This window comes from Crocodylus siamensis, chromosome 1 (genome assembly GCF_052110815.1).
Source record: "Crocodylus siamensis isolate JL-2025a chromosome 1, ASM5211081v1, whole genome shotgun sequence".
Classification (NCBI taxonomy): domain Eukaryota; kingdom Metazoa; phylum Chordata; order Crocodylia; family Crocodylidae; genus Crocodylus; species Crocodylus siamensis.
This window is the reverse complement of record NC_143395.1, coordinates 260,076,905-260,103,953: the sequence shown is the minus strand read 5'-3', so window position 1 is coordinate 260,103,953 and position 27,049 is coordinate 260,076,905. Positions and strand designations below refer to the sequence as shown.

Sequence of the window (27,049 nt, the reverse complement as noted above, 5' to 3'; positions counted from 1 at the left end):
TTAATTTTAATAAATTTAAATAATCTTGTAGATTATGTATTATTATACCACAGGAACTGTCTGTTACTTGTATTGTTTAAAGCAGTGATGCTCAACGCTTTTGCCCTATGGACAAGATGTGTGGTGGCCCATCCCTCCATGGGCTGGATCCAGCCAGTGGGCAGGCACAGCAGAACCTGATCCAGTGGTGGGGGGGAGCAGGGGCATGAGCCAGCCCCCATTCAGGGGGTGGGGGTATGGCCTGGTCTGTGGCCCAGTCCTGATCCAGCTGCATGGGGTAGGGGGAAGCCACCTGGATGCACAGGACTTGGGAACTTCGTAGCAAGGAAGGCAGGATTAATGGCCACTGTTCCCCGCTGCCAAATTTCTGACCTGTGTGGAGCTTAGTGGGCTGGATGCCATGACTCCACGGGCTGAATTTGATCCATGAGTTGGGGGTTGAGCACCACTAGTTCAAAGCAATGGAGGCCAACCAGATGTGCCACAAATCAGCTCTGAGTCCTCCCCAGGTGCCATTCTTTCCCCAGCCGATCTGCTGCTCTGCAGATTCCTGTCCTGTACTCCCTGACTTATCTTTTACTTTGCTGTTTGCTCCCTGTCCTATCTGCCTGTCCCCTCCCCTCCTGCTATGTGCCACACAAACCACCTGTGCCACTTGTGTCAGACATGCTACAGGTTGGCCACCCCTGGTTTAAAGTATGTTTTAATGCCTACATTATCATTACCAGGGCTGCTGTTCAGATGTGGCCCAACTGATTCTATGAAATACTGAAATCACTGCTCTGCTTCCAAACGCTACCATGCTATTTGACACTTCACTAGCCAACATGAGATGGTTACGATTTCTCAATCTCTACAAGCCAAAGGCAGTGACAAACTCAACACCAGCATACCAAATCATACCATAATAGGAACACAATTTTGGTAGGCATGGATGGCATGATGTGAGAAAAGTAGCACAAGGAACAAAGTTATATGAAAAAAAATCCCTCACCATGTTTAATAAAGCTAAACTGACATTCCCCTGAAGTCTCTGTGCCAAGAAAAACCACAGTAAGACGCTGTTATGAAATCTGGGATAGTATCACAATACTCCTTTCATCCTAAATGATTTACACAGATACACGGGAAATAATGAAGTTAAAATGATTAAATTATCAAATCCTTACCATACACTAAGTTAGAGTTCTGTTGTTTCAACTCTTTAACAATATCGACTACCATGGCAAGGAATGATGTGTCCCTTGTGTAGCCTTTGGGGAGAAGAAAAACTGGCAGTTAATTTTATAGAGCAATACCTTAAAGAATCACTGCAGTAATTATATGCAGAAAGTTGTTCACTTCTCATTTCTGGAAAAATGTAGTCCCATGAATCTAAGTTTCTCACACTTTCAGATGCTCTGAGGTAACTGGGAAACAAGGAGTAGGATTAAGTTAAAACAAAACTTAAAACATTTTTTATTTGAAATTTTTAACTGCTATAACTACTCCAGCAGAAGAAGATGCCTACAAACCATTCTTTGGAAGTACTCCATATCAAACAGTTTGTTGGAAGCTCCTTTTTCAGGAACATTATTCTGCTCAACTACAGAATAACCCTTCTCCCAGGAGAAAAATGTGCAGGTGCCTTTCAGCCACATGAAATTCATTTATACTGAATTCCATTACTCTGCAGTGAAGTTTAAATGTCTCCTTTTACCTCTGAGAGCTCCACAACAACAGAAGGGGAAAATAATTATCAGATATAAAATACCCTTCACGCCAGAATGACTGTTATGGGATGATAATCCCAGCTGCATATAATTAAACTCTCCCATTATCCCTGGCTTTAAAACATCTCCTACATGTGGAAATCATGTAATCAATCACATCTAGCAATCAATTTCTGCTTGAGTTTTGTAAGATGAACGAAACTCAATGAAGTGGAACCCAGCTGATAACAAGCCACAGAAGAAGAGACTGTATCTTTTAATTGGTAGGCAGCTGATCACAGACCATTTATTTTTCCATTTAAAATGCCTCCTATGGAAGTACCTTGCATACACATGCACACATATACCAAGCCTCTGTATTACGTGAAATAAGACATGGCCCAAGACTTACTCTACACCCTCAAAAAAGGTTAAAGGACCATTATATGCACACAAGCAACATTTCAAGGAGTATGATGGCAGGGTTGAGAATAGACTGTAAGCCATCCAACTCTCCATTCTGTTCTCATCACACTCCGCACCCCAGCTCCCATCACTCCCCACCCCAGCTCCCATCAGAGATCAAAGAAAGAACAGCACATCAACAGGATAAAGGCCAATCTTTTAAACTGCAAAGCAGACATTACTGCAGATTTAGGAAGGGCATTTCAAATCCATGCTACTTTACAATAAATATAAAAATTGTGCTGTGGAGATGGATGAAGATGTGCAGGGATTAGCTGACCCAGCCCTTCACAACTTTAGGGCTGGATACAGCAGCTGTTCTACAACAATATGACAAACACTGAAGTATGAAGTATCCAGCTGAAACTGCAGGAGGAAGTTCAAGGGAAAATGGGATTACCTGGGTTGAAATAAGGCAGCACCTCTCCTTTTGCATAAATAACATAGTATTTAGCAGGCAAAATAAATACTTACTGACCTGTGAGTACATAATCATAATGGTTGACGTTGTTCAGCTTAAGTCCTTCATACAGTTCATGAAGTTCATCTGAATTTAACACCTGACCTTTCCAGTGGGCGTAACCTACAGCAGGGAAAAGCCAAATAATTTTGTAACGGAAATTATATACATCAGGGGTGTCTAACTCATCTGGCCCTGCAGGCTGGAAGAGCAGGGCAGAGCCAGTCTGTAGACCACAGCCAGAGTGCAAAGACATGTCATCCATCCCACAAGGATTCCTTGGGTCAGATATTTGGGGTGGCAAGACAAGCAACAGCTGCTGAGGCTCCAGAAATAGCAGCAACTAACATTGCCACCACTTGCCCCACAGACCAATGACATGGCTCCTCAGGCCATATTTTTGACACCTCCAACACATATTATATAAGCAGGAATATGCTATCTATCAGTTCCCTGATGACACTCCCAGCACCAATACCACTATTGTAAGAAATTAGTCAAGTTGTCCTCTACAAAAGACAATGTCGAGAATGTAACTAATCATCTTTACCTTTCTGAAAATGAATGGTTTGCGAAAGGGGCCAAACTAGACAAGCCTGGATATTTAACTCTTCCACTGATCAGAAGACAGAGAAATCACAACCAAAATGCAAGCTTCTCCAACCAGCTCCAATCTTAAACCATCTCTGAGGCAAGATGTTAGTTTCAGTCTTCATTAGATGGTTAGGATCACATATAGTATTTGATATTTTACATTATACCAATGCATCTGATAGCAGCCAGACAGCTTCGTGACAGATTTATTTGGCAATAAACCACCTCTGCAATTTGCAGTAATTCTGAATCTAGCATGCATACAAAATAATTCATGCCAGACCCACACTCCCTCACAATATTATGGTAGAAAGGAGACTCTCCATTCACCTCAGAAAACAGTCTAGTGCTTCAGTTTAATCAGGAAAAGCCATTTAAATATCTCCCAGAGCACACAGTAAAGAGAAGGTTGCACTCTCTTGCACCCTAATTCAAAACTATCTGGTACCCTGTGTTAGAAATACAGTCACTGTACAGAAACATTGGCATAGGATGTTCCTTCGCTATAGGACTTCATGTAATAAGAAAAAGCTGTTCTCCAGGAACAGCATGTCCATACTGGAAGCAGTCCCACTGACATCACTGTAGATAAAAAAACAATTCTATGGATAGAAAAATAAACTATCCATACCCTTATCCTTATAAAGACCTAAGAGTTACTGGAGCTATGAGAACTTGTTTTGGACTTGGTTTAACCTAGCTTGAAGTCAACAGAAAGGACAAGGGCCTTGAAGAGCCCTCCCAGATCTGTTCACTGTATTCAAAGTAAGCCCTTGCCCAAAGGATCCACAAAGATCATATTGCCAGATTCTTCTCTCACACCACAGCCAGAAAGCATCTTATTAAAAAAATCCTCTATAGCATGCCATACATAAGAAGTAGGGGAGATATGGGCACCATCAGTGCCTTGCCACTCAAATTCTCTGCTATTGATTAGACTAACATGTGCTCAGGTGATCCAACAAGAAGGACCATGTTCCACCTAACAGAAGAGAACAAAAAACCTACAATCTGTGCAAACCTGACTTTCTTAACACCCAAATCTGTCACACCCAATACCTGAGAAATTATTAAATAGCAGTAGGAAGTCCAGGACATCCTAGCTTTGAAAAGGAAGGAAAAATAAGACGAAACAAAATAAAAACCAGAAGCCAAATAAAGAGCCTTCATGGAAATAAAAAAGTGTCTTCCTGGGCCCTACCAGTTGCCAGCAGAAGCCCTGAACTACGCAATTACCAGATATCTCCTACATCAAGACAAATTTAATTTCAATGCCAAGATAGGGGTAACCAAATACTTTAACTCATATATCGTATGACTTGATTATCCAATCATATTATCCCTCTCATAAAAAGTTCAGCTTGAACTTTCAGGCCTTCCTCTCCAAGGCACCATAAACCCTATAACTGTCTCCCTAAATGGCTGAGAACCTGCTTATTGAAGAGACTACATCTGTCACCCTATGCCATACCACCAAAGCCCTCCTTCCCAAGCTGCAGGTCTCATTTGTTATTACAGATGGGACTATTTCCAAGAAATCTGCGAAGGACTCCTCAAGCCTGAATTCTTTTTCACAGTCTTAAAATGAAGCAATCTAAAATTTGCTGTCCTTGACACTGTGGGGTGGGGTGGGGTGTGAAAATACAGTGTAACCTCAAAGCAAAAGCTGATTACCAGAGATTGCTGCCAAATGTACTCCAGTCATCTGGATTGCTTCAGGGTAAGCAAATAATGTAGAATAGCTGGCAGGGAGATTAACAGCAGAGAGTATGGCTGTTCAACTATCCAGAGAACAACCTCTTCCATTTAGCTGTGTAAACCATTCTGGCAGAGGACCTTACTGTACAGAAACCAAGCAGAAACAAAAAGCATCCCTTTTTCTTCCCCCTCGCACTGTCCCCTACCAAAAGTGGTTTAGGCTTCTCATCTGAGGCTTAAGTTCTAAAAGGAAGTTATCCAGCTAATATCTAAACCAGCGATCCTCAAAGTGCCATGCAGTATTAGCGTTGTTTGGTGTGCCAAGACCTACATTCAATTCACAAGATAAACCCAGAGATTTCAAAAAGGAATCCATAGTGTCAAAAGCCTTCTAACCTGTTGTGGTTCTTCTGTTGCAAGATCTCAGAACAACTGCTCTAGTATTGTCTCAGTCAAAAACAGAATGAAAGCTAAGAAGAGGTCATTTCCTGCTTCTATATGTGAAGACAGTAGCACTAGCAAGGTGCTTATACATTTTCCACAACCCTTTTGAAACTGGTTAGAAAAGCTCAGCAATTCTCATGTAGTGTAATGTCACACCACCATTTTTATATTAGTCAGTGCCAACCATCCACTTGTGTAAGTTAGGGTATTTGTTTTGATTAATGAACTCAAAATATTTACAAGAACTGCCAGGCTCAAGTGTCTCATTAATTACAATATTATGGTTATTCATGCATGATTTTTTCCTTTTTGTTTAAAAAAATGTATTTCCAGTCACTTTATTTTTTTTAAATGGAATGCTTCTAAATTAGAGGTGGGTAATTATTTCAGCTGGATGGCCACTTAAGTTTTGGTGAGCTGTTGAGGGCCACACATGCAAAATCTTTTAGAAGACAGCATTTTAACAAAAAAAACCCCACAAATATACTACAAATCAAACATCTACCATAACATATTTTAATTTTATTTCAAAAAAATAATTTTGTCCTGATTTATGTTTTTATAAGGCGCATATAACAGAGGTGATTGCCTAATAGCTCAACATAAAGTCTCACTCCTATATATTGTGTGGGGGCTGCCCACATGCCAGGTCACAGGAGCCGGCCAGGGTAGGGGGAGGGAGAGGGGCCAAGGGGCGCATTCATTAAAATGGGTGGACAAGGCTGCTGCAGATGTTGTGGATTGCCACTCTAAATGCATATTCACACCTGGCTGTTGGTGATGGATCTCTGATCTCAGAATTGGAAGGCTGCTGCTAAATAAATTCATCCCTTCAAAGCGGAGGTCTCCTATAGGTAGGAAGCTACCTAAATTGCACTGGAATTTCTGCAATTCCTTTAATTTTGTTCTTTTTGCTACACCCCCCTCCCATTGGCAGAAGGGCCCCGGTGGCCCTGACACTTGTTGCTGCTCGGCTGGGAGGCAAAACGCACAGCATATTTAAAACCACATTTTTTTGCCTCCCAGAAGATCAGGAGTCCCTCCACCAAACAGTGGTGGGGGGTGGCAAAAAGAACAAGATTATAGGAGCCTCTACACGGCGCACTTCCGGAGCAATTCAGGCAGATCCCTATTTACAGGTCTCTGAACCTCCTGAATAGGGAATGCCTGGAGCTAAAAAGAACATCTCATGGTAACAGTGAGCATCATGTCAAGGGTATCAAGCAAAATTTCTTGCTGTAAGCTGGGCTTCCAGTGTGTTTAGTTTGTCCTGATGACTTTTTGAGGTTTGCCTAGTATGCTTGATAATTATAAAAGGTAAGAGGCTTACCTGTGCAGATCAGCCTCAAAAAAATTTCTCAAAATGTGAACATTACATGTTAACCCACTTTCCCCAATTGGCTGTGGGTAATGCACGGTATAAAACCCTGCTCTATATATCAACGGTACAAAATGAGAACAAAATATAATTTTGATCTTTGCAACCAAAAAAAATACTTCATTTCTAATTTTGGCAACAATTGCTAAGTTAACCAAAAAGGCTTGTACAAAAACAAGCAGACCTGATTTAGAGACTTCTCAGGAAGGCAACAACTACTTCTTTTGGGATGCAAGTTAAGAGAGGCTATGAGTCCCAGCAATTTTTAGCATAGCCAAAAAACCCTCATTATTCAAGAGTTATCCTGTGTGTAGACAAACTGCTGCGTCAAAAACACGGAGTCTAAAGGAAAGTGAACTCTCTCTGTAACATTAATACATTGCTTTACAGCTATAGTGACAAAAATTATGTTGTTAGGAGGTAGTATCTGAATGGCTAGCCCAACAGGCAAGGGTAATCAGACAAGCTACCATCACCATTAACCCTGGCTGTGTACACAAATTCAAATAACCTGGGAGAATTCTCCCAGGTTTATTCTCATGGTAGAAAAAACAAAAGCAAAAAAACCTTACCTAGAGTCACATGTATAGACTTTCAAATGCTGAGGCCTTGAAGAGTAGAGAGCTTGCAGTGCTGACACTGTGCAACTGGGAGAAGAGGATGGGTGGAGGGGAGAGAAACACGTGCAGACATCTCAGCATGCTCTTCAGGCTCTTTTGGCAACACATGGCAGCAGTGCATAGGCAGTCCTGACTGACTAATTCAGACTGCCCATTGTTACCCTGTTGTCAGCATATACAGACATTCGCTCTCCCACAAGAAACTTCCCTGGAAGTTACTCAACTCTGGTTGTTCCCAGGCTATTTTTCTCCTGGAGCAGCCACTTTTACTCTGGGGGAAAAAAACCACCCGAACATCTGTATACTTGTGGAGAAAATGAACATCTGTGCAAGGCCACTGATGTCCAATGCCTGGTCTTGACCAGGAAGGTAATTAACACCTCAAAAAGTTACCCTGACAAACTTCATAAATTCCAACAGATATGTTTAGACTCTAATGTAGATGAGGTTTGAATACTGTGAAGAATGTACTGTGTGTGTAGCATCAAATCTTAGGGGCCAACCAAGGGTTGACAATAATAAACTAACCCTTTAAGGCAATTAAACTTTATTCACATTAGTTGCATTTTTAAACAGGAACTACTTCCCCAGTCTAGCACAGAGTTGCCCTTCATGCTATCCTTCATTCAACCTTATGTTCAATATGTTTTAAACTGTGCCAGTCAGAATATATCACAGCACTCAGGTAATAAGACTGTGCTGATGCCATTATGATCACAAAAATTTGGTGACACATAATCCAAAGTTCAGCACACACAATAGAGGGACTTAAACATGGCAATTCCAAAAGGAAACCGAGTCAAATGATACATGAAGAATTAATGAAAACTAGGTACATTCAAAATTAAGAGAATATCTGCAAACAAGGTCCTAAAAGAAAAAATGATTAAAACCATGCTTCTCCTATCAGCATGAGTTTTCCATTTTCCGTGGAAAAATGTGGATTTCCTCCTTTAAATGAAAAAAACCTGGGAAACCATGGGTTTCTCCTCAGCTGGGCATAAACAATGCGTGCCCCCAGAGGCTGGTGGGTATGGTGAGCTCCTGCAGGCGGCAGCAGCACTGTTGGCAGCAGGAACATGGCAGAGGTAAGTGGGGAGTTGCCACAGGCAGCCACAGTGCTGTCAGGTGAAGGAAGGGTGGTGAGCACCAACCAGTGGTTGGTGACCACCTGCAGACACCACTGGTAGTGACAGAGGTGGCCAGTGGCGATCACGAACTGCTTGCAAATGCCGCCTCTGGTATTAACGGCAGGGGGAGTGGTGAACGGCAACCACCCTTTGCAGGGGGTACACCACCATGCTCAGGGGGTCCACATGCACTCCCTATGCATCGCTAAAGCAGATGGGGCTAGGGCACTGCCCAGCTGGAATGGTGAGCAGTGCCCAGGGCCCAGGACCAGTACAGGTGAAAACGCATGGCCAGGGACCCAGCCAGGGAATGGGATGGAGCCACGGACAGCTTGCCCCAAGGGAGGGGAGGTAGTGGCTCCCCACCACTGCACCCACTCACAGAGCGGGGTTGGACCCATAGGCATGTGCCTCCCCCCAGATTTTTAAGCCCACAGCTGGGCAGGAGCTGGCAGCGGACCAGCACCAGCCATGTCTACAGCAGGTGGGACCCAGCGCAGGAGGATGGAGTGGGGATGGTAGGCTGAGTGATGCTGCTACCGCCACTGCAGCTGGGAGTGCCATGCTGCCATACCTGCCAAGGTGAGGCGCCACAGTAGTGGCATGGAGTTGTGCTCCCCCAACTGCAGCAGCAGGCATGGGATACCTCATTTTGGTGGCCATGGCTGCAGCATCAGCACCTAGTCTCCCCTGCCTGTTCCACGCTCCCATACTGGGTCCCACCTACTGGCCTGCAGAGGTGACTCCTGCTCAGTGCCAGTTCAGCCAGGCTGCAGCCCTGTGCCATGCTGTGGGAACAAAATCTGGGGGGCATGTGCCCCCCATACCTCCCCAATGCATCACCTATGCCCACACACCCCCTGCCCCACACACTGGGGGCTTGGGGCTGGGGGGCAGTGGGTTAGAAGTGAGGGGCACTGGCAGAGATGGGGTGCTGCAGGTTGGGGATAAGGAGAACTGGCAGGGCTGGGGGGTCTGTGGGTTGGGTACCAAGGGCAATGGCAGGGGAAGGATACTGGCACAGCAGGGCTGCTCAGTGCCACAAAGTAGTGGGGTGGGGCAGCTGCAGCTGGGCCCTCATCCTGGTAAGCAAAGGGAGAAGAGGGAGCTCCGATTTTCCATGGTTAAAAAAACCAAAATCAAATGCCAAAATATACTGGTATTTAGAATTTATTTCATTATAATAAATGAGGCACTGGTAGGCTTCTGAATTATTTTAAAATTGTAAATATATCAATAAAATGTTGTGTTCAACTGATACATATATGTATATAGTGACATTTCATTTGAATCACAAAAAAACATGAATGGGGGGGGGTACAATCAGAGACTTCCGTGTTTTTTAATAGAGAAAACCAGGATTCCTGCTTATCTGTCTCATTCAGAACAGATTGCCAGGTTCCTTCTACTGCCCACTCTATTTGGTCCTCGTAGCAAAGATTGTTGGCAAACATGCTTTGGACAGAAACTGCTGTTTCAATCAGAAGGTGATCTGATGAAACTTTACACAGCCAAGCAGAATTAGTCCGTAGAGCTTTATGATAATTTCCTAGGGAAAATTAAAATTTAATTTTGTCCAAATAGATCATCAAGATGATCTCAGGGTCTTCATTATCTAGTCAAAACTGAATGTAATTTGCAGGAATGGAGTTAGAATGCATGCTTTAAAAGGCCCAAACGATAATGAACTCATGAAATTTATTCCCCCATATTATCGTTTCACTAACTGTACAGAAAATCTGAGGAACTCTAAAAGAATTTTTTTTTTAAATGTATCATAGTTCATCCCCCTTCCCACCCGAACATGCACCATTTTCTATTACCCTACCATCAATAAATATTTCCATTTTGGCATTTAATAATACTCAAGTTCAAGGTCACATATTTTACTATTTATGCACATTAAAGTAAAAAAGCACAGCCAAGAGAAAGAAAACTTATGGAATAAAACATTTGTACTTAAGATAAACAAATGACTCCAGGCTGTTTGGAAGGGATGTGCCTTGTGCTGAGACTGAAAGAGGGTGTTGGCTTGGAAGCAACAGTGGTCACAAGATTTAACATTCCCTCTTTGGAAGCCAAGTACAAATCCTGGCTTATGCCCTTTTGTAAGGAAAAAATTGGATTTTACCATTCTAGTTTCTTCAGCTCAAGTTATAACACCACCAAACAATTTACTTACTCCAGTCAAGACAGGCCCAGAACTGGTAGAACAGAAATTTTGAGTATGGCAACACATTTTCCAAATTTATTTTTTTAAGCAGAGGAAACTCATAAGAATTATATGGGGTGTTTTTACATGTGCTCCAGAAGTGTATGGGGAAGTGTACTTTAATTGGAGCTTTAATTAAAGTACCCCTGCCACCATTTTGAAACATGGAGATGCTGATACATGGGACACGGCAGATGGCTGATGCATGCCAATTAGCACACTCCAGCAGACTTAATTAATCGAGTCTGCTCCGATGCAATGTAATTACAGAGCATCAGAGGAGCCTTAGGGCATGTTTACAGGCAGCCCATAATACCAGATATCTTGCTGTCCAACGTTTTCTCTTGATGTACAGAATTACACTTCCCCTACACATCTAGATTTAAAAAAAAAGGTTAAGACCCTGAAGTATTTAAATGCATTTGCTCATCTCTTCCGAGAGGCTCTTCCATTCCTTAGAATTCATTTAAGCTTTTTGAATTGCTTTACAATTCAAAACTAAAAATCCCAAAACACCAACTTCATTAGGGATGGTGAGATGGGAAAACAGTGATTGACTACAAGGAAAGAAAATATAAAAAATATAATTCCTATAGAGTTTTGAGGATGTTGGTTGTAGCCATGGTGGTTTAAGGACATAGGCAGACAAGATTCTTTGGGTAGATGTGATACCTTTCATTAGAGGCAGGTCCTGTCAGACCAACCTGGTGGCCTTCTATGACTAGGTCACGAAATCCTTGGACGCAGGTGTCTCAGTGGATGTAGTCTTTCTAGACTTTAGGAAGGCCTTCGACACTGTCTCTCACCCCATCCTCATTAAGAAATTAGGTGACTGTGGCATTGATACCTACACAGTCAGATGGGTTGCAAATTGGCTGGATGGCCGCACTCAGAGAGTGGTGGTGGACGGGTCTTTTTCAACCTGGAGGGATGTGGGCAGTGGGGTTCCCCAGGGCTCGGTCCTTGAGTCCACACTATTCAACATCTTCATCAGCAACCTGGATGAGGGGGTGAAAAGCACCTTGTTCAAATTCACAGATGACACCAAGATGTGGGGAGAAGTGGGCACGCTGGAGGAGAGGGACAGGCTGCAACTATATCTGGACAGGTTACAGAGGTGGGCGGATAAGAGCAGGATGGGTTTCAACACTGACAAGTGCAAGGTGATGCACCTGGGGAGAAAGAACCAGCACCACACCTACAGGCTGGGGAACTCTCTTTTTGTCAGCAAAAAGGATTTTGGAATCATTATCGATTCCAAAATGAATATGGGCTGCCAATGTGGGGATATGGTCAGGAAGGCCAACCACACCTTGTCATGCATCCACAGATGCATCATGAGCAGGTCCAAGGAGGTGATCCTCCCCCTCCATATGACACTGGTCAGGCTGCAGTTGGAGTACTGTGTCCAGTTTTGGGCGCCGCGCTTCAGGAGGGATGTGGCCAGCATAGAGAGGGTCCAGAGGAGGGCCACTTGTATGATCAGGGGGCAGCAAGGCAGGCCCTATGAGCGGAGGCTACAGGGCCTGAACCTGTTCAGCCTCCATAAGAGAAGGCTGAGAGGGGATCTGGTAGCTGTCTACAAACTGGCCAAGGGGGACCAGCAGGCAATGGGAGAGTCTCTGTTCCCCCAAGCACTACCAGGAGTAACAAGGAATAACGGCCATAAGTTGATGGAGAGTAGATTCAGGCTAGATATCAGGAGGCGCTACTTCACAGTCAGGGCAGCTAGGATCTGGAACCAACTTCCAAGGGAAGTGGTGCTCGTTCCTATCCTGGGGGGTCTTCAAAAAGGAGGCTAGAAAATCATCTAGTCAGGGTCATTTGACCCCAGCCTTCTTTCCTACTATGGCAGGGGGTTGGACTTGATGATCTGCTCAGGTCCCTTCTGACCCTACCTACTATAAAACTAGACCAACTAAATAGTTGGAAAAATTGCTCTTTGCAAGCTTTTGGGCACAAACACCCTTCTTCAGGCATAGGGAGAGTCTGCTGTTGATGTGTTCTTCTAAATGGAATAGAAGTCAACGTGCAAAATGCAGGTCTGTGAAAATGCAAATGTGTGGCAGTGAGGATCAGAGGCCATGAGAACCTTGTCTACCTAATTCCTACAGAGGGGTTTATAACATCCTGCTATTTCTACCATGCCACCCACTATCTTGAAGTCTGAATTCTCTTCTCTTTCTCACTCCAAAATTATACGGAGCTGCTCAAACAAAAGCCAGACTTAAAAAGCCTTGAAGGAGAAAAGGTGATCTTACGTTTAAAACACACGACAGGGAGAGATGATACAGGCTGTATTCCCAAATCTGCCACAAAATTCCTTCTCCACCTGTGCCAAAGTTTCTCTATCGGTAGCTTCCTTCTGGGGAGGATGATGCTGAAGACAAACTTAGATGTGCAGGACCCAATTTCCCATTCCCTAAAACCCTAGAGCGAGTCAAATTTCATTTGTGAAATGTGGGAATAAAATGTTATTACTGGTAGGCATGAATGAAGAAATTTCTACTTTCCACTCGCTCTGAACAGATATGAATGACTATATAAGGGGTAGGCAGGCAGTTGAGCATCAAATCAGTGAGGCTTTGTTATAATCTCTTGCATATCAGGGCTAACAAAGCTACCGTACTGTATCCAGCTCCTTGAACAAGGAAGCAAAAAGTTCCTTGCTTTTAAATATGCAAATTATTTGTTCTGGAACCATTTCAAGCATGGGATTTGGAACAATAAAGCAAGCGTATGATATATATTCTACTAACTAATCTGCCAATCTCTTCAAGAAAGGAAAGCAACATAAAAATGACTGCTTTCATAAAAAGGCAACAACCCCCTCCCAAAAAACCCTGCACCAAACTAGATTAGCATTCTTACACATTAAAGACAGCATGACAATCTTCCAAATACTGGCTTGTCCCTTCCCTACACCCCCCCCTTTTTCTTTTCTTTTCTTTTTTAAGAAAGAGCATCTCTGTAGGCTGTGATGGCTTCTTTTATTTCTGCGTGAAGCATGATGTCGTTGGGAGGTGAGTCACTCTAATCATACAGTAAATTCTCCTCACCAGGCAACATGACAAACTGTGCTCCAGGGGATTGTGATTTAAAATGCTGCCTGTATTTCAAGATTACTAAAGACTGAAGAAGGCTGACTTTTCTGAGCAGCTGTCAGTAGAGGTAGATTGTGACACAACTGGATTTTCTCTCTATTAATGTAGAGAAGAAAAACTGGTAATGATTCTACTATAGCAGCAGACCTGTTAGCAAACAATTTTGCTATACTTTATCTTTTGCTCACAAGAGCAAAAGGGGAGGGGGGAGGCACAGGAATGAGTTTGAAAGAACGTACATGGGTCCACAGGTCACAGAGTAGCTTTTGCAACCTGTTGCTTCTGGGATGCACTACTCCCTCATTATCTAGAAATCACAAAAGCAGTTGGCATGAGCCAACTGTATCTACCAGCTTTTATAACCACTCAGCTCCAGAGACCCGGATAAGATCCATGTCTTTAAGATAAGGCATCTCTAATCTTCCTCATTTCCTGCTACAGTATGCAAATAAGAACTTTGCAACCAGTGTTATTTTCCCAGTGCCAAAAAACAGCATGTGTATTTGCTCCAATATTTCTTTTTCTGGCCATCTGTAAACCTTTAATTGATTTTTTTTTTTTTTTTTAAAACCGAGATGTTTTTCCTATCGGTAAAAAAAAAAATCTTGGGTTGGCACCCATGTGGTTTTATACTTTGCTGCCCCTACCACAAGGGTCCCCTACTCCCCCACACCCTGACACCCCAAACTGCACCCCACACCATGATGCCCCTCTCAGCCTACCCTGTAAGCTTTACTTTCACTGGCCCCACTCCCTCGTTCCAGGACAAACTCCCCATCCACGGCCTCTCCTCCTGTGGACCCACAGTTCCGTCTGGGCCACACTATCTCCTTCCCTGTCCCTTAAAGCAAGCAAGTGTAAGAGCCAAGGGACGATCAAAGGGACCCAGTGGTTGGAGGGGGGAGAGGTTGAAGCAGGCTCTAGTAAGCCACAAAGCCCTGACAGATCTATGCAGGGTGCTGCGCTCCTGCTCAGACAGGAGGTGGCTTTGTTGTCTTTCAACTTGCCTCCAGCTTTCTTTTCCCTGAAACTAAGCTAAAGCTCCAGTGGCTTCATGTTTCTAAGAAAGGCAAACTGTTTTTAATGACAGGCATTTTTAGCGTTGGTTTTTTTTTTTTTTATGGAGTGTCCATACGTTTATAGCAACCCCAATTTGCTCACATTTGTGTTTATTTGTGTACTCGCATGTATAAAATGGGTTTCTGCCTCCAAATATGTGCACATAGGTATGCTGCTACTTACAAGGGAAATTTAGTTTGGAAACTAGGAAGAACTTCCTAACTATGATGGTGGTTAAGCACTGAAACAGATTACTGTCCTAGAGAGGCTGTGGAATCGCCATCCTCATTTAAGAAAAGGTGAGACAAATCCTAGGCTGAGATGGCCCTGCCTTAAGCAAGAGGTAGTTGGACTTTGAGGCCCCTTCTATACCTATTTTTCAGCAATTCAGAGCACAACTGCAGAGTCAAATCAGGCCCAAAGCATAGGTTCAGATTTAAGAAGGGATTGTTGGAGTTACTGAAAGGAAATGGCAAAACTGCAGTGATGAAAGATTTCAAGATAAGCAGGTTCCCTGCTCTGCAACCAAGTAACAAAAACTTCCACTTCTATCCACTCTTGCTAACTCTCCAGAATTTGCTGCAAGACTTCCAATATTTGGTGTTTCTTCTTAAAGAATCACAGTTTGGAGTCATGGCTTAAAAGAAGAAAAAAAAAACCAAACTGGTATCCACCCCTCAGATAAGAACTCAAGCTTGAAGCTGGGAACATTCCAAGAGCCCCAACATTTTTTAAAATTATTTAAAAAAAAACATTTCATGAGTTTTGGTTTTGACTAGCAACTTTTGAGCCCTTAGGGCCATCTCTCTTGCCCACTTTAGAATGACTGTTTTTGTTGCTCTTCCCATCATCCTCAATGAGTGCCAGCCGCTCATCATGCAACCACGCGTATTCATCATAAGCCTTCCTAACTTTCACTTGTCATACTATTAAAAACACTTACTCCCATTTTCTCTCTCAAGAAGCTGGTCATCCAACTGATAATGCGAATGCAAGCAAACTACATTATCTTCAGTTTATGGTCCAATTACAATTTTTATGAATCTCTTAATATGCCATAAAACTGATTTAATTCTTGAATCAAGGAAGCAGCAAAAAAGTGAAATCTGTCATCAATTACACAGGTGAATTTATTACTTCATTACTGGAGCTTACAACAATTTTACCATGTTATCTAGATACTTTTTAAGCTAAATGCATTAAAAGATTTCAAATCAGCTCTAGAGCTTTCACTCTGCAAGGTGTGAGAACACTTTTGCACTGTGCCAAAGGTTGCCAGCAGGCTACATAGCCTTTGATCTAGGCCAACTGCATGTGAAAGAAACAGGTCTCCTTATTTCTTTCAAGGAGAAACTTGAAATCTGGGGGTCAGACTTGAAGATCTACAAGGTCTCTTCCAACCCTACTTCTATGATATTATTCTATGATTACTCTCTCCACGGCTTCCCTAGACAATAAGAATATACTGATTTTTTAAAATGATGCTGAAATGTTCTTTCATCCTCTTGACCTTGTATCAAAAGCAAAATTATGGCTCTGTTTTAGTCAAAGGCAGAATTCCCATGAAATTCAGTGGAATCAGAATTTTACTCACTGCCTCCAGGCAACCTCACTTAACCTTCCTGAAGTCAATATCCTGCTGAACAGGATAAGATAGTAGAATTTGGCTCAGATTTGGTTTTGGTTCCAAAGATTTAGCAGGTGGTTAACAGAGACCATTGTTATCACTTTAGGAACATTCAGTGCAAAAATCACACAATCATTCTCTCTTTTCAAAAGATGTTAATACACAAAATAACTTTCTTTAAAAAGGTGCTAAGAATTCTCCTTATCCATAGTTTACCATCCCTCTGGCAACTGGTACATTGTGCCAGGACTTACTAAAGAGCTGCCCCAAGGTAATATCAGTGTTGCCACCAATTGCAAGTGTTGCGATACCTTTTATTAGGCCAACTAGATGGTTACAAAACAGATTCTTTATTTTTGGGTATCACACCTACCACAAGACTACTTGTGATACCCACTGTTTTTCTTCAAAGCCCCAGTGGGGACAATCACTGGAATACATGAGAATGTCAGCTTTCAATCTGAGCCCTCCCTCAAAATGGTAGAGAAAAATTTAAAACATGACACGGGCACACCACAACTGACAGGCTCAAAAACCAGCATGCATATAAAACGAACCCCAGATATACTCCTGTAAAAACAAAAGTTAGTCAGGATTTTTAAAGTCAACCCCCAAGGAGGGGCCTGACTAAAATAATGAGTAATTCTGGGTGGCAGTACAGCTAAAAGTCATGAGGTTTCCTGTAAAAGCCCAAATACTGGAGACTTATTCAGATTGCCAGTTATGGGATGATGCAATATTTATTCTATTTAACATCTAATGTTTTTACTGACAAGATATCTCCTTGCTCAGTTTTATTTCTTCTACACTGTTTAACAAAATACCCACACAAGATTAAGCAACAGACTGGAATGCATTACAATTTAGATTTAGGCACTTTTCCAAAGCTCACAAACCTCAATATGCTTTGGATCAAACTCTGAACATTACACCCATAGCCCCTGCATTTCAAAGGGAGTTAGGAAAAGGGAATAGAAAATAAGAACAAAGCACTACACAGTGAGAGGGACCGAGTGCTTGGCAGCCATAACTGTACCAAACTGTGCACAGGCATGCAGAATAATATATTGAGTGGTTTGTTTTTTTTTACCTGTGTGGTTTGAAAACTGGACAGAGTTCACAGTGTCAACTTCCAATCCCAACACCTATAAATATGAAACAAATACCAATTTTAGAACATCAACATTCTTCTGCAGATCATCAATATCATAAAACAGTAAGATATGAATTATCACCATGGTCCATGACAGGCTGGTAGACAACCATCACACAACCTGGCCAGAAACAGAATCAAGATCCAGAGATGGGCAGTGAGACAAATGGAGAGAAAAGCGATCTCAGTGCTTTAACAAACCCAACTTTTCTTAGAGGAGGGTGGAGAATCTTAAAGGGAAACCCAATGTGGCTCCCAAATTTAGATTTCATAAGCCAAGAAACCCAGGCCAATAGAAAACACTGAGATTGTGCTTTGGGGACAAGAGGTTAATCCAATGGAAACAGCTAAAGAAAGCCACACTCATCACTAACCACATCACTGTAGTACTTGCAATCCAGATACTGCAGCAGTACATAGGATTCCAAGAGTATCATGAGAATACATTTCTCACTCAATCTGAAAGGAGTGGTAAAAGTTAAGCTAAAAAAAAGCAAAACAAAGGCTTTTATTTAAAATTAATATCTAATGTTATTATACATAATAGGTGGGGAAAAGCAACTAAAGATTTTAACCTGACATTAGCCTTTTAATAGAGAAAGCAATTACTGTATTTTTCTGATGTTCAAGCCATGTAACTTTTTTTATACACCACTACAGTTGAATACAAATCTGACATAACAGCCTGACATTTAATATTTGCTTTCACATCTCTTTGCTTTGAATAAAATTTCTCCTCAAAAGAAAAGCTACTATATATGGCTCAGTGAGTCATAAGGAGACAATAGTAATGATGCAGAAAAAATTGTGTATGATTCATTTTCAGGCAATTTGCTGGGGGGAAGAGGGTGGTAATTGAAGCCTTTGCCAGTCATGCTCTTCACTGGGATGCACATATCTTCCTTGTCATCAAGAGGGTAACCACCTCACCCAAATTAAAAACATATAGGCAAATTATGCCAGCTCTAAGACTATCTCAGACACAAAACACAGACTGGAAAATAATAAGATCCCTGTTTTAATGCCTGGGGCAACAAACGGTTAAAGGTACGTTTCAAGGGTGCAGACAGAAGTGCAGCTCCCCACGATAACTGAGAACACTTTCCAGGATGCGTTCTGAGTTATAAGAACCCCTAGAATCAAACAGAAGTTCACTGTTGGTTCCAGTGGGAAGAGGAATCTAGCTGCTCGCTGGGAACCTGCACCTGGTTTCCCCTAGCAATGGCCCCTCCTCTCTCCCAACCTGTCCCTGTTTTCAGAATGGGAGGAGGGAAAGGGAACAGAGGGGGCACCTCAGGGGAGTCTCCAATATACCCACTCCACCCTTCAGAGGGGGCTGACAACCTCACCAGCGGCAGGCAATTATTTTGGGCAGAGGACCACTTATTGAGTTTTGGCAAGCCATTGAGGGCCACAGTCAGGGGCAGCTAAATGTTAACTTTCTAAATTTTTTAGGCATCCCACAGGCTGCATCCAGCCCATGGGCCGCATTTTGCCCACCCCTGCCCCAGACCAAACTCCCTCTGCTCCCTTTCCCCATTCCCATTCTGAAAACAGCTTAAGGCTGGCAGGCAGTGCAGATGGAAGTTACAGATAACCATAGGCAACACGTAGGGGGGGCATGTGCACCCCCTGAGATTGGCTGCTACCACAGACATCAGCAGGTGGTCACCGCTCACCTCCCCCCCGACCCGCTGACACTGCCACAGCTGCCTGCGGGCAGTCCCTGCTCGGCCCACCCTCGCCACCTACGTCACCGCAGCCATCTGCAGGCAGTCCCCGCTTGCTACTGCCAACGCTTCCGCCTGTGGGCAGTTGCTGTGCCCCCCCCCAGACTAAGGAGGCATGAGTCATTCATGCAGAAAACATTATGTTGTGAAACACCTTCATCTGACCTCTCATACAATGAGGGGGCAGATTTTCACTGGATCAGCCATTTTTGAAGCTGTCTGCAGCCATGCACTTGTGCTTGGTCACAGCTATAAACTGCTTTCTGTGGCAAGATCAAGCAAAAATTATCACTTCTGTCTGTGTACAAATGCTGTTTTGTTTCCCATCAGCCCCTTATCAGTTATGATTTTACGGAGTCGTATAGACTCTGTTAGATGCCATATAAATCTCTTCCAAACGAATCTCCTAGAAAAAGGCAGTTTGGTTTCACTGCCCAGCCAGAGAACAAAACAATCCTATACATTCATGTTAGAGGGAGAGATGGGAAAGTTAAAACAAGGCTTGAGCCAGATAGGCTAGCATCAGGTTCTACACCTACTCTGGAGTCAGGTTGGGAGATTTTACATTTGCATATTTTTAATCTCCACTGTTGAAGTGCAGAAGATGCACAATGAGGAACATCATTTAAAGCAGGAGTATCAACTTCATCCAGCCGGTCTGCAGACCATATCTTTGATACCTCCAATATACAAAGTGAAACAAAAAGCAGATTTAAAAATATCTCATTTCTTTCAATCACTAGCACAAGCATTACCTATAAGAGAAGCACAACACTTATCTACTATTAAGTGGTAATTAATTTTGAGAGTGTCTCTAACTCCACAGCGTTGAACACTTCAGAGTGCCTACTGTTAAACCTTAACATTTAATTGTACTTTAGAGAAAAAGAGATTGCACTAGGCAGAACAATTAAAAACAGCTTTTAATATATAAGGTTTACATTCAAACAAGGCTCAAGTTTTAGGAGTCTGACATCATCAACTGTCATCCCCAGGAAACAGGGTAAGTTGCACTTCCAAAGTCATGACGTTAATTTGTCTGCAAAGGCCTTGTCCAGAGTAGCATTTAAAGCATCCTAGCTAACTCCTGCTTATGTTTAAAAAGGGGTGTCAATCATGACCCAGGCACCAAATCCAGCCAACAGAACTGCTCCCCATCTGGCCCAGCGAGCTACCGGCAGGCTACTGGAAGTAATGGGAGAGGTCAGAGGCATGGCCTGCCACAGAATTGAGGACCCCTAGGCCCCAGTGGACATGGTGACTGGTGTCCAGAGGGCTGAAACAATTCTGGTTGCTCCCAGCCACTCCACCTGTCACCCTGGCCAAAAACACAAGGCAAGTTTGACACCTGGCTTATAACTTTAAGTCCTAGAATAGATGAGCCTTAAACATCTATTAGAAATTAAGTGGTCTTATGTCTACATATTCCCACCCTGCAGGAAACCTGCTGTTTTGATTTAACCCTAAATAATGCATCACAGCTAGTCATTTTTTAAGTAATTGCTTTTTATAGATTCTCACCAAAATAGAGTGGATAAAGATCTGTTCGAAAAAAATCTAGTTTCCCCTCCAATTTATAAATAAATCTAGGTTTGAGAGGTTGTGATCAACTAGTTCTGAAAACTAAATCATTTCACTAAATACAGTTTTGGACAAAGAACTTCCTTAGTTTACTAAATCAATCTTAATGTAAAATAGGTCTTTATAAACTGTATCTTTTATTTATCCAGCACATTTAAGACTTTCCAAAATGAAAAGGGCTGTTTCTGTCCATGTTACATGACTTCTAATTTTCATCCAAACACAAGTGGCCCAACCTAGGTATTGATGGCCTAGTGGTAGAGTTCTTGGCTGCCACATGGGAGACCTGGGTTGTATTCTTGGGTCAGGACTCCTAACCAAGGCACCATAGAGGTGAGTTGCTGGGAAGAGGAAATCCCCACTGGGTAGAAGGTTCCTCCTTCCCCTCACCTCTTTTAGGGTCACCTGACCCCAGCACTCTTTCCTGCCTGGAGGAGGGTGTGGGGGTTGGACTCCATGATTTGCTCAGGTCCCTTCCGATCCCAATATCTATGAAAAGCTCCTTCACTTTGGACAGAACAATCCCATGCACCAGTACAGGCTGGGGACTGACTGGCTAAGCAGAAGCTCTGCAGAAAAAGACTTAGAGGTTACAGCCAATAATAAGCTGAATATGAGTCAACAGTGCACCTTTGTCGTCAAGAAGGCTAACAGCATACTGGACTGCATTGTAGGAGCATTGCTAGCAGATCCAGGGAAATCATTCTTTCCTTCTATTCAGCACTGGTGAGGCAACACCTGGAGTACTATGTTCAGTTTTAAGCCCCCCCACTACAAAAAGGATGTAGACAAATTGGAGAGAGTCCAGCGGAGGGCAACAAAAATGGTTAGAGGGTTGAGGAGAGGCTGAGGGAACTGGGCTCATTTAGTTTGGAGAAGAGAAGACTGAAGAGGGATTTAATAGCAACCTTCAACTACCTGAAGGGTGGTGCTAAAGAGAATGAAGCTAGACTGTTCTCAGTGGTGGCAGATGACAGAACAAGGAACAATGGTCTCAAGTTGCAGCAAGGGAAGTTTAGGATAGATATTAGGAAAAACCTCTCACCAGAAGGGTAGTAAAGCACTAGAACAGGTTACCCAGGGAGGTTGTGGACTCTCCATCCTTGGAGGTTTTTTATACCTAGCTAAACAAAGTTTGGCTGGGATGACCTAGTTGGGGATGGTTCTGCTTTGAGCAGGGGATTGGACTAGAACAGAGGTGGGCAAAATACAGCCTGCAGGCCAGATTCAGCCCCACCTGGCCCAAGCATACTCTGGCTCGTGGCACATCCTGCCATCTCCTGGGCACATAGTGGGGCTGAGGCAGCTCTGCATCTAGACTGCCCTTCTAGGTAGCCAAGGCGGCAGCGGCTCTTTCTGGCTGCCACCACTACTGGTTCCAGCCCTGTGGTACCGGCAGGGACCCATGTGCACAGCCCCAACTCTGGCTCATACCATACCAGGTCTGGACTTGGCCCAGTAGAGCAGACCAGTTCAGGACTGGCTGGAACCCATGCCCACAGTCCCAGCCTGCACCTGCTCCAGACTCACCTGTCCATGATGAGCAGTGGCAGTAGTAGAGGCAGCCAGGCAGAAACTGCTGCTCAGCATATGGCAAAGGTAGCTCCTCCCATTCACTGCTGCCATGCCCTTCTTGCTGCAGCTGCCCAGAGCTCACTCCCAGGATGCCCTGTGGCTCCTCTGCCCCTCTGGGTGGCCCACAGGTGGCGGTGATGGCAGTGGAGAGGAGCTGCAGCAAGAAGGGCCCAGCAGTGGCAAGGGGGGACCGCTTTTCCCCCCGCGCCAAGCAGTAGCGTCTGCCCCACCACTGCTCAGCATGGACAAGTGGTCCAGAACAGGCACAGGGTCAACCAGGGTCAGGGCTATACACACAGGTTCTGGCTGATCTGCTCCAGCTAGACTGAGTCCAGAGTGGGCATGGGGCAGGTTGGGGCTGGAGCTGTGCACTGTTCTCAGTGGCAGGGAGAAGCTGTAGAGAGCGCAGGCTCTGGGCTATTAGGGGGTGGAGGGTGCTGAACAGCCCATAGCAGCTCCCCAGAACTGCCTACGTGGCCCACAGGCCCAAATACTTGCCTGCCCTCGGACTAGAATAATTAGATGACTTCCTGAGGTTCCTTCCAACCCTAGTTTTCTATACAACAAGTAAAAAGTTATAATCTACTTAAGAAAAGGCAAAACATAGTTTGCAATTTTCTAATATAATTAAAAATAGATGAATGAATAAAGCTATGTTAAGCCAGGAAACATTTAAATGTGTATAGCTTTAGTATATCCTCCTTGATAACAGGTGTACAAAAAAGTAGCACCAATTTTGCCAAAAAGGCAAATCAACACATTTTAATGGTTACCAACCAATGTGAATTACCAAGATATTTTTTTCTAGAGACTGAAGGAAAATACATAGAAAGTACAAAGGGAAACTAGGACTACTTTATGATTTAAACCTAGAGTTAAATCGTTTATTTTAGTAACCAAGTTTGAATTTACTCTACCATGTTTAGAGAAGATTTCGCTTACCCTGTTTCTGTAGAATGGGAAAAGAATAAGGGTCAAGATAACCTTTCTTTACAGGTCAGAAATAAAATTCAGCCTAAAGATTTCATCTAAAATCTGGTACCTTTTGTGAGATATCGCAGTACAATAATTCAAAGATCACAAGCGAAAAAAACCCAAACAGTAAATAGTTACGAAGCTGGATCCTCTGGCAGTTTCACAGGAGTTTAATCAACAAAAAAAGAATTCAAGCTGGTAACTGTATATCATGGTTTACTGAAGCACACAGTAACTGTAGACTTTGCTGGACAAATATAGTGTACACCAAATGAAGAATGCCACCTTGTCATTTCTTAGAGGGGTTGCTGCAATGTGTTAAATGTCTTTGACCAGACACTGAATATTTCACCTGTGACATGCACATTGCTTTTTCTATTGCCTCTAACTTCTGTAGATGCAAGTTTGCCAAGCACAGCACAAAAAAGGGCATGGTTTAGTAACTGCTACTTGAATAGCACAAGTTACATGTCACCAGGATTGGGTTCACAGTCTTCAGGAAGAAGAAAAAATGACTATATGGAGGTATGGAAAAAGGATGCGTCTATAGATATAAACACCTTGCCTTCTCATTTGTTCTGGAACATGCTTTTGTAGCTTTGCATCAAAAAAACCCCCATAAAAAAAGAAGTTACATAGAATGTAGTGACCCATTTTATCAGGGTGTACTTGGTAGCTATGTTGGTGAGACAAGAAGACATACAAAATACTAGAACTCTTGGCTCCAAAATGATACCTTTTATTAGACCAACTGGGAAATTGCAAGAAAACTGTCCTTTTCTGCAAGTTTTCGGGATCAAAGTCCCTTCATCAGGCTCTGGGAAAAGTACAGATGGTACAAAATGGTAAAAAGTCCCCATAGATAGGAAAACAAACTTCATTTTTGCACAAACAAAGATGAAGTTGGAAGGCTATCCATCTGGGTCCATGAGAGTGTCTTTGTGAGCTGTGCCGAGTAGCTCTTTGATGTGAGGGACAGTAGCTCCCTCTGTGCAAAAATTAAGTTTATTTCCTACCTATGGACACATTGCAGTGATATAGCACTGAGGTTACAAAAGCCATGGATAATAGTGGCCAGACCCAAATTTGAAATGAGGGGTTGCAGCCTTTTCAGCAAAGGAGATTGAGGAGTAAAAGGCTGCAAACCTCAGTGGCAAAGAGAGGCTGAACACCTTCAGTGATGGGTGTCCCAATCTACTGCTCCCCCCACCCCACATCAAGGGGTCTGCCCACCACCATCACTTCTAGATTCAGTTTCAACTGGTCAACCCACATCCAATCCCTAACTGCAGTCCAGCACAGGGAAAGGATGAGACTACAGAACCAGGCTCAGGAAAGGAGACAGAGATGGGTGTTTTCCACATACTAACTGCACCTTAATCCAAATCTCTGTACAATCTCATTCAACAGCCTCACTATATATTGAACAAGAGTGGTGACAAGATGGATCCCTTAGGGGACACCACAACAGAAGTCCCAAGATGAGGATGAGCACTTCCTCATCACCACCCTCTGGGTTCCCCATACTTGGAAAGAGCACAACAAATTTAGAATGGCCCTGCAAATACCACCAGGTCACATAAATGTAAATACCTTGTTGTCACGGAGTCACGTAGGTGCCCCGTGACTGTGAGTGAGATTGGCAGAGCTGCCAATCACCAGGGCAGCTCAGGTGCCGGTTGCCAGGGCGACTAGGCAGGTCAGGTGGCCAGAAGGGGGCAGGGCCGGGCCTTTATAAACAGCTTAGGCTGGAGCCTGACCAGCAGTTCCCTTCTGACTGCTGCAGGAGCAGGAGCTCTGCAGCTGAGCTGAGCGGCCCAAGTTAGGAGTTGCAGCCTTACCACGCTGACTGGCTGCGATGATGCCGGGAACAAGAACACCCTAAAGGGAGGTAGGCTTGAGAGCCTGGTGAGGGGCTTGGAGTTTATGTTTGGGAGCACGGAGACTCTGCGTGGTTTATGTTATAGCCGGGTGCCTTGAGTTTGGTTACAGTTATCCGGAGGACCGGGTGAGGCTGTAGGGGAGTGAGGAGGCCTCAGCGGGGCTCCCCAACAGCTTGGGGGTTCCAGGTGCTCAGTAGAGGCACAGTGCCGGCAGGGCACTATTGTCTGTGCCGGAGAGGCACAGTATTGCGCCGGGGAGGCGCGGTGTGCAGGGTTGCAGACCCCAGCCCATAAGGGTGGTGTTGTGCCCAATGGGGGCAACCGGACCCAGAGAAGGGTCAAACGGACAGGCACGGCGGCGGTCGCCTGTGCCCCTAGCGTGCAGAGTGCGGTAGTGGCCCCTGAGGGGGCAAGGCCCCAGAGCGGGGCAGAGAGGGAGTGCGGTATCGGCCCCAGAGAGGGCAAGGCCCCAGAGCAAGGCGGAGAGAGAGCGCGAGGAATGCAGTATCGGCCCCAGAGGGGCCAAGGCCCAGTACAGGGTGGCGGCTTCGAGCCAGGCCCAAAGGGCGCCGGTAACAGGGCAGCAGTATCGGGCCAGACCCCAGGGTGCCAGCAGTAGCCAGACATCGGCGAAACAGACCCGGGGGCGCCGGGAGCGGGCTGGTGGAGAGGAGCCCAGCCCAGGGGTGCCAGATGGGCGAGGAGCCCAGGGTGCCTGAAAAGCGAGAGAGCACCAGAGGGGCGAGGGACTGCACAACATCCCACGGAACAGCTGCGAGGCTTGGGGCATGCTAAAGGGGAGCTTTGGAGGCATGCATACCCCTTAAGGGAGGGGCGCACCGAGGCACCCCATTTGGAGTAGAGGCATGAACACGCATACCGTTCAATAGGGGAATAAAGGCAGCCTCCCATTTAACCATTTAAGATCAAAGTCGTGGCGGGCGAGAAACCGAGGGTGCTGAGTACAGCCTGTAGTGACGGTAGGGGGGTGCTAGGGAGTTCACGGCCACTCCTAGGCCCCACTCCCTCACACCTGTGGTCAACTGTATCAAAACCTGCTGAAAGATCTAGTAAGACCAGGTGGGCATAATTTGTCTTGTTGATCTCCAGGCAAATATTGTCAAACAAGGCCAGAAGTGCAGTCTTTGTGCTACATCCAGGAAAAAAGCCAGAATGACAAAGGTCCAAAGAAAACTATGGCATCAGACACCTACAGCTGTCGGGCAACTACCTGCTCAATGACCTTTCCCAAAAAGAGGAGGTTGGAGATAGGGTGATAACTGGCTGAGAAGTCGGTGTTAATTGATGATGTCTTGAAAGCAGATTTAAGCATGTCTGGCACCCTGCCCTCCCACAAAAGGGAGGCATTTGTGTTCTTCACCCCCATTAAAAAAAAAAATTCAGCTCCTCATACTCTTGTCTTTCTTCCCAACCCCATTTTACTGTTGGGTAGCTTCCAGGAAGCCCAGGGCTACAGTAGCAGCAAGGGCTGGTTGGGTGCCTGCTTCTGAGCAGCCCTGTCACTGCTGTTGGTGGGTGGTAATGGGGTTACAGTGATGGCAGGTTGACTGGGCAACAGAGACTGTCCAGTCAGCCCTCTGCCAAGGGCTTCCTGCAAGCAGTCCCATCAGCTCTTGTTGATATTTCAAAGCTACCATCTTCAAACACAG

At 44.3% G+C, this 27,049-nt stretch overlaps 1 protein-coding gene and 1 long non-coding RNA gene across 2 annotated transcripts in view; one reads left to right on the top strand and one right to left on the bottom strand.

Annotated features, from left to right (window-relative positions):
* Positions 1 to 27,049, bottom strand: part of PDXK (pyridoxal kinase) — a 71,923-nt gene that overhangs the window by 26,233 nt on the left and 18,641 nt on the right. Inside the window, exons 2-4 of the mRNA XM_090061594.1 lie at positions 17,573 to 17,627; positions 2,635 to 2,739; positions 1,170 to 1,253 (exon numbers count right to left, since the gene is read on the bottom strand). Coding sequence (XP_089917720.1) covers positions 1,170 to 1,253; positions 2,635 to 2,739; positions 17,573 to 17,627 — 244 coding nt within the window. The remainder of the gene's footprint in view (positions 1 to 1,169; positions 1,254 to 2,634; positions 2,740 to 17,572; positions 17,628 to 27,049) is intronic.
* LOC149874434 (uncharacterized) lies at positions 25,269 to 26,790 on the top strand. The gene is made up of 2 exons (XR_016439943.1): positions 25,269 to 25,387; positions 26,490 to 26,790. It is a non-coding gene; the product is annotated as an uncharacterized LOC149874434 (long non-coding RNA).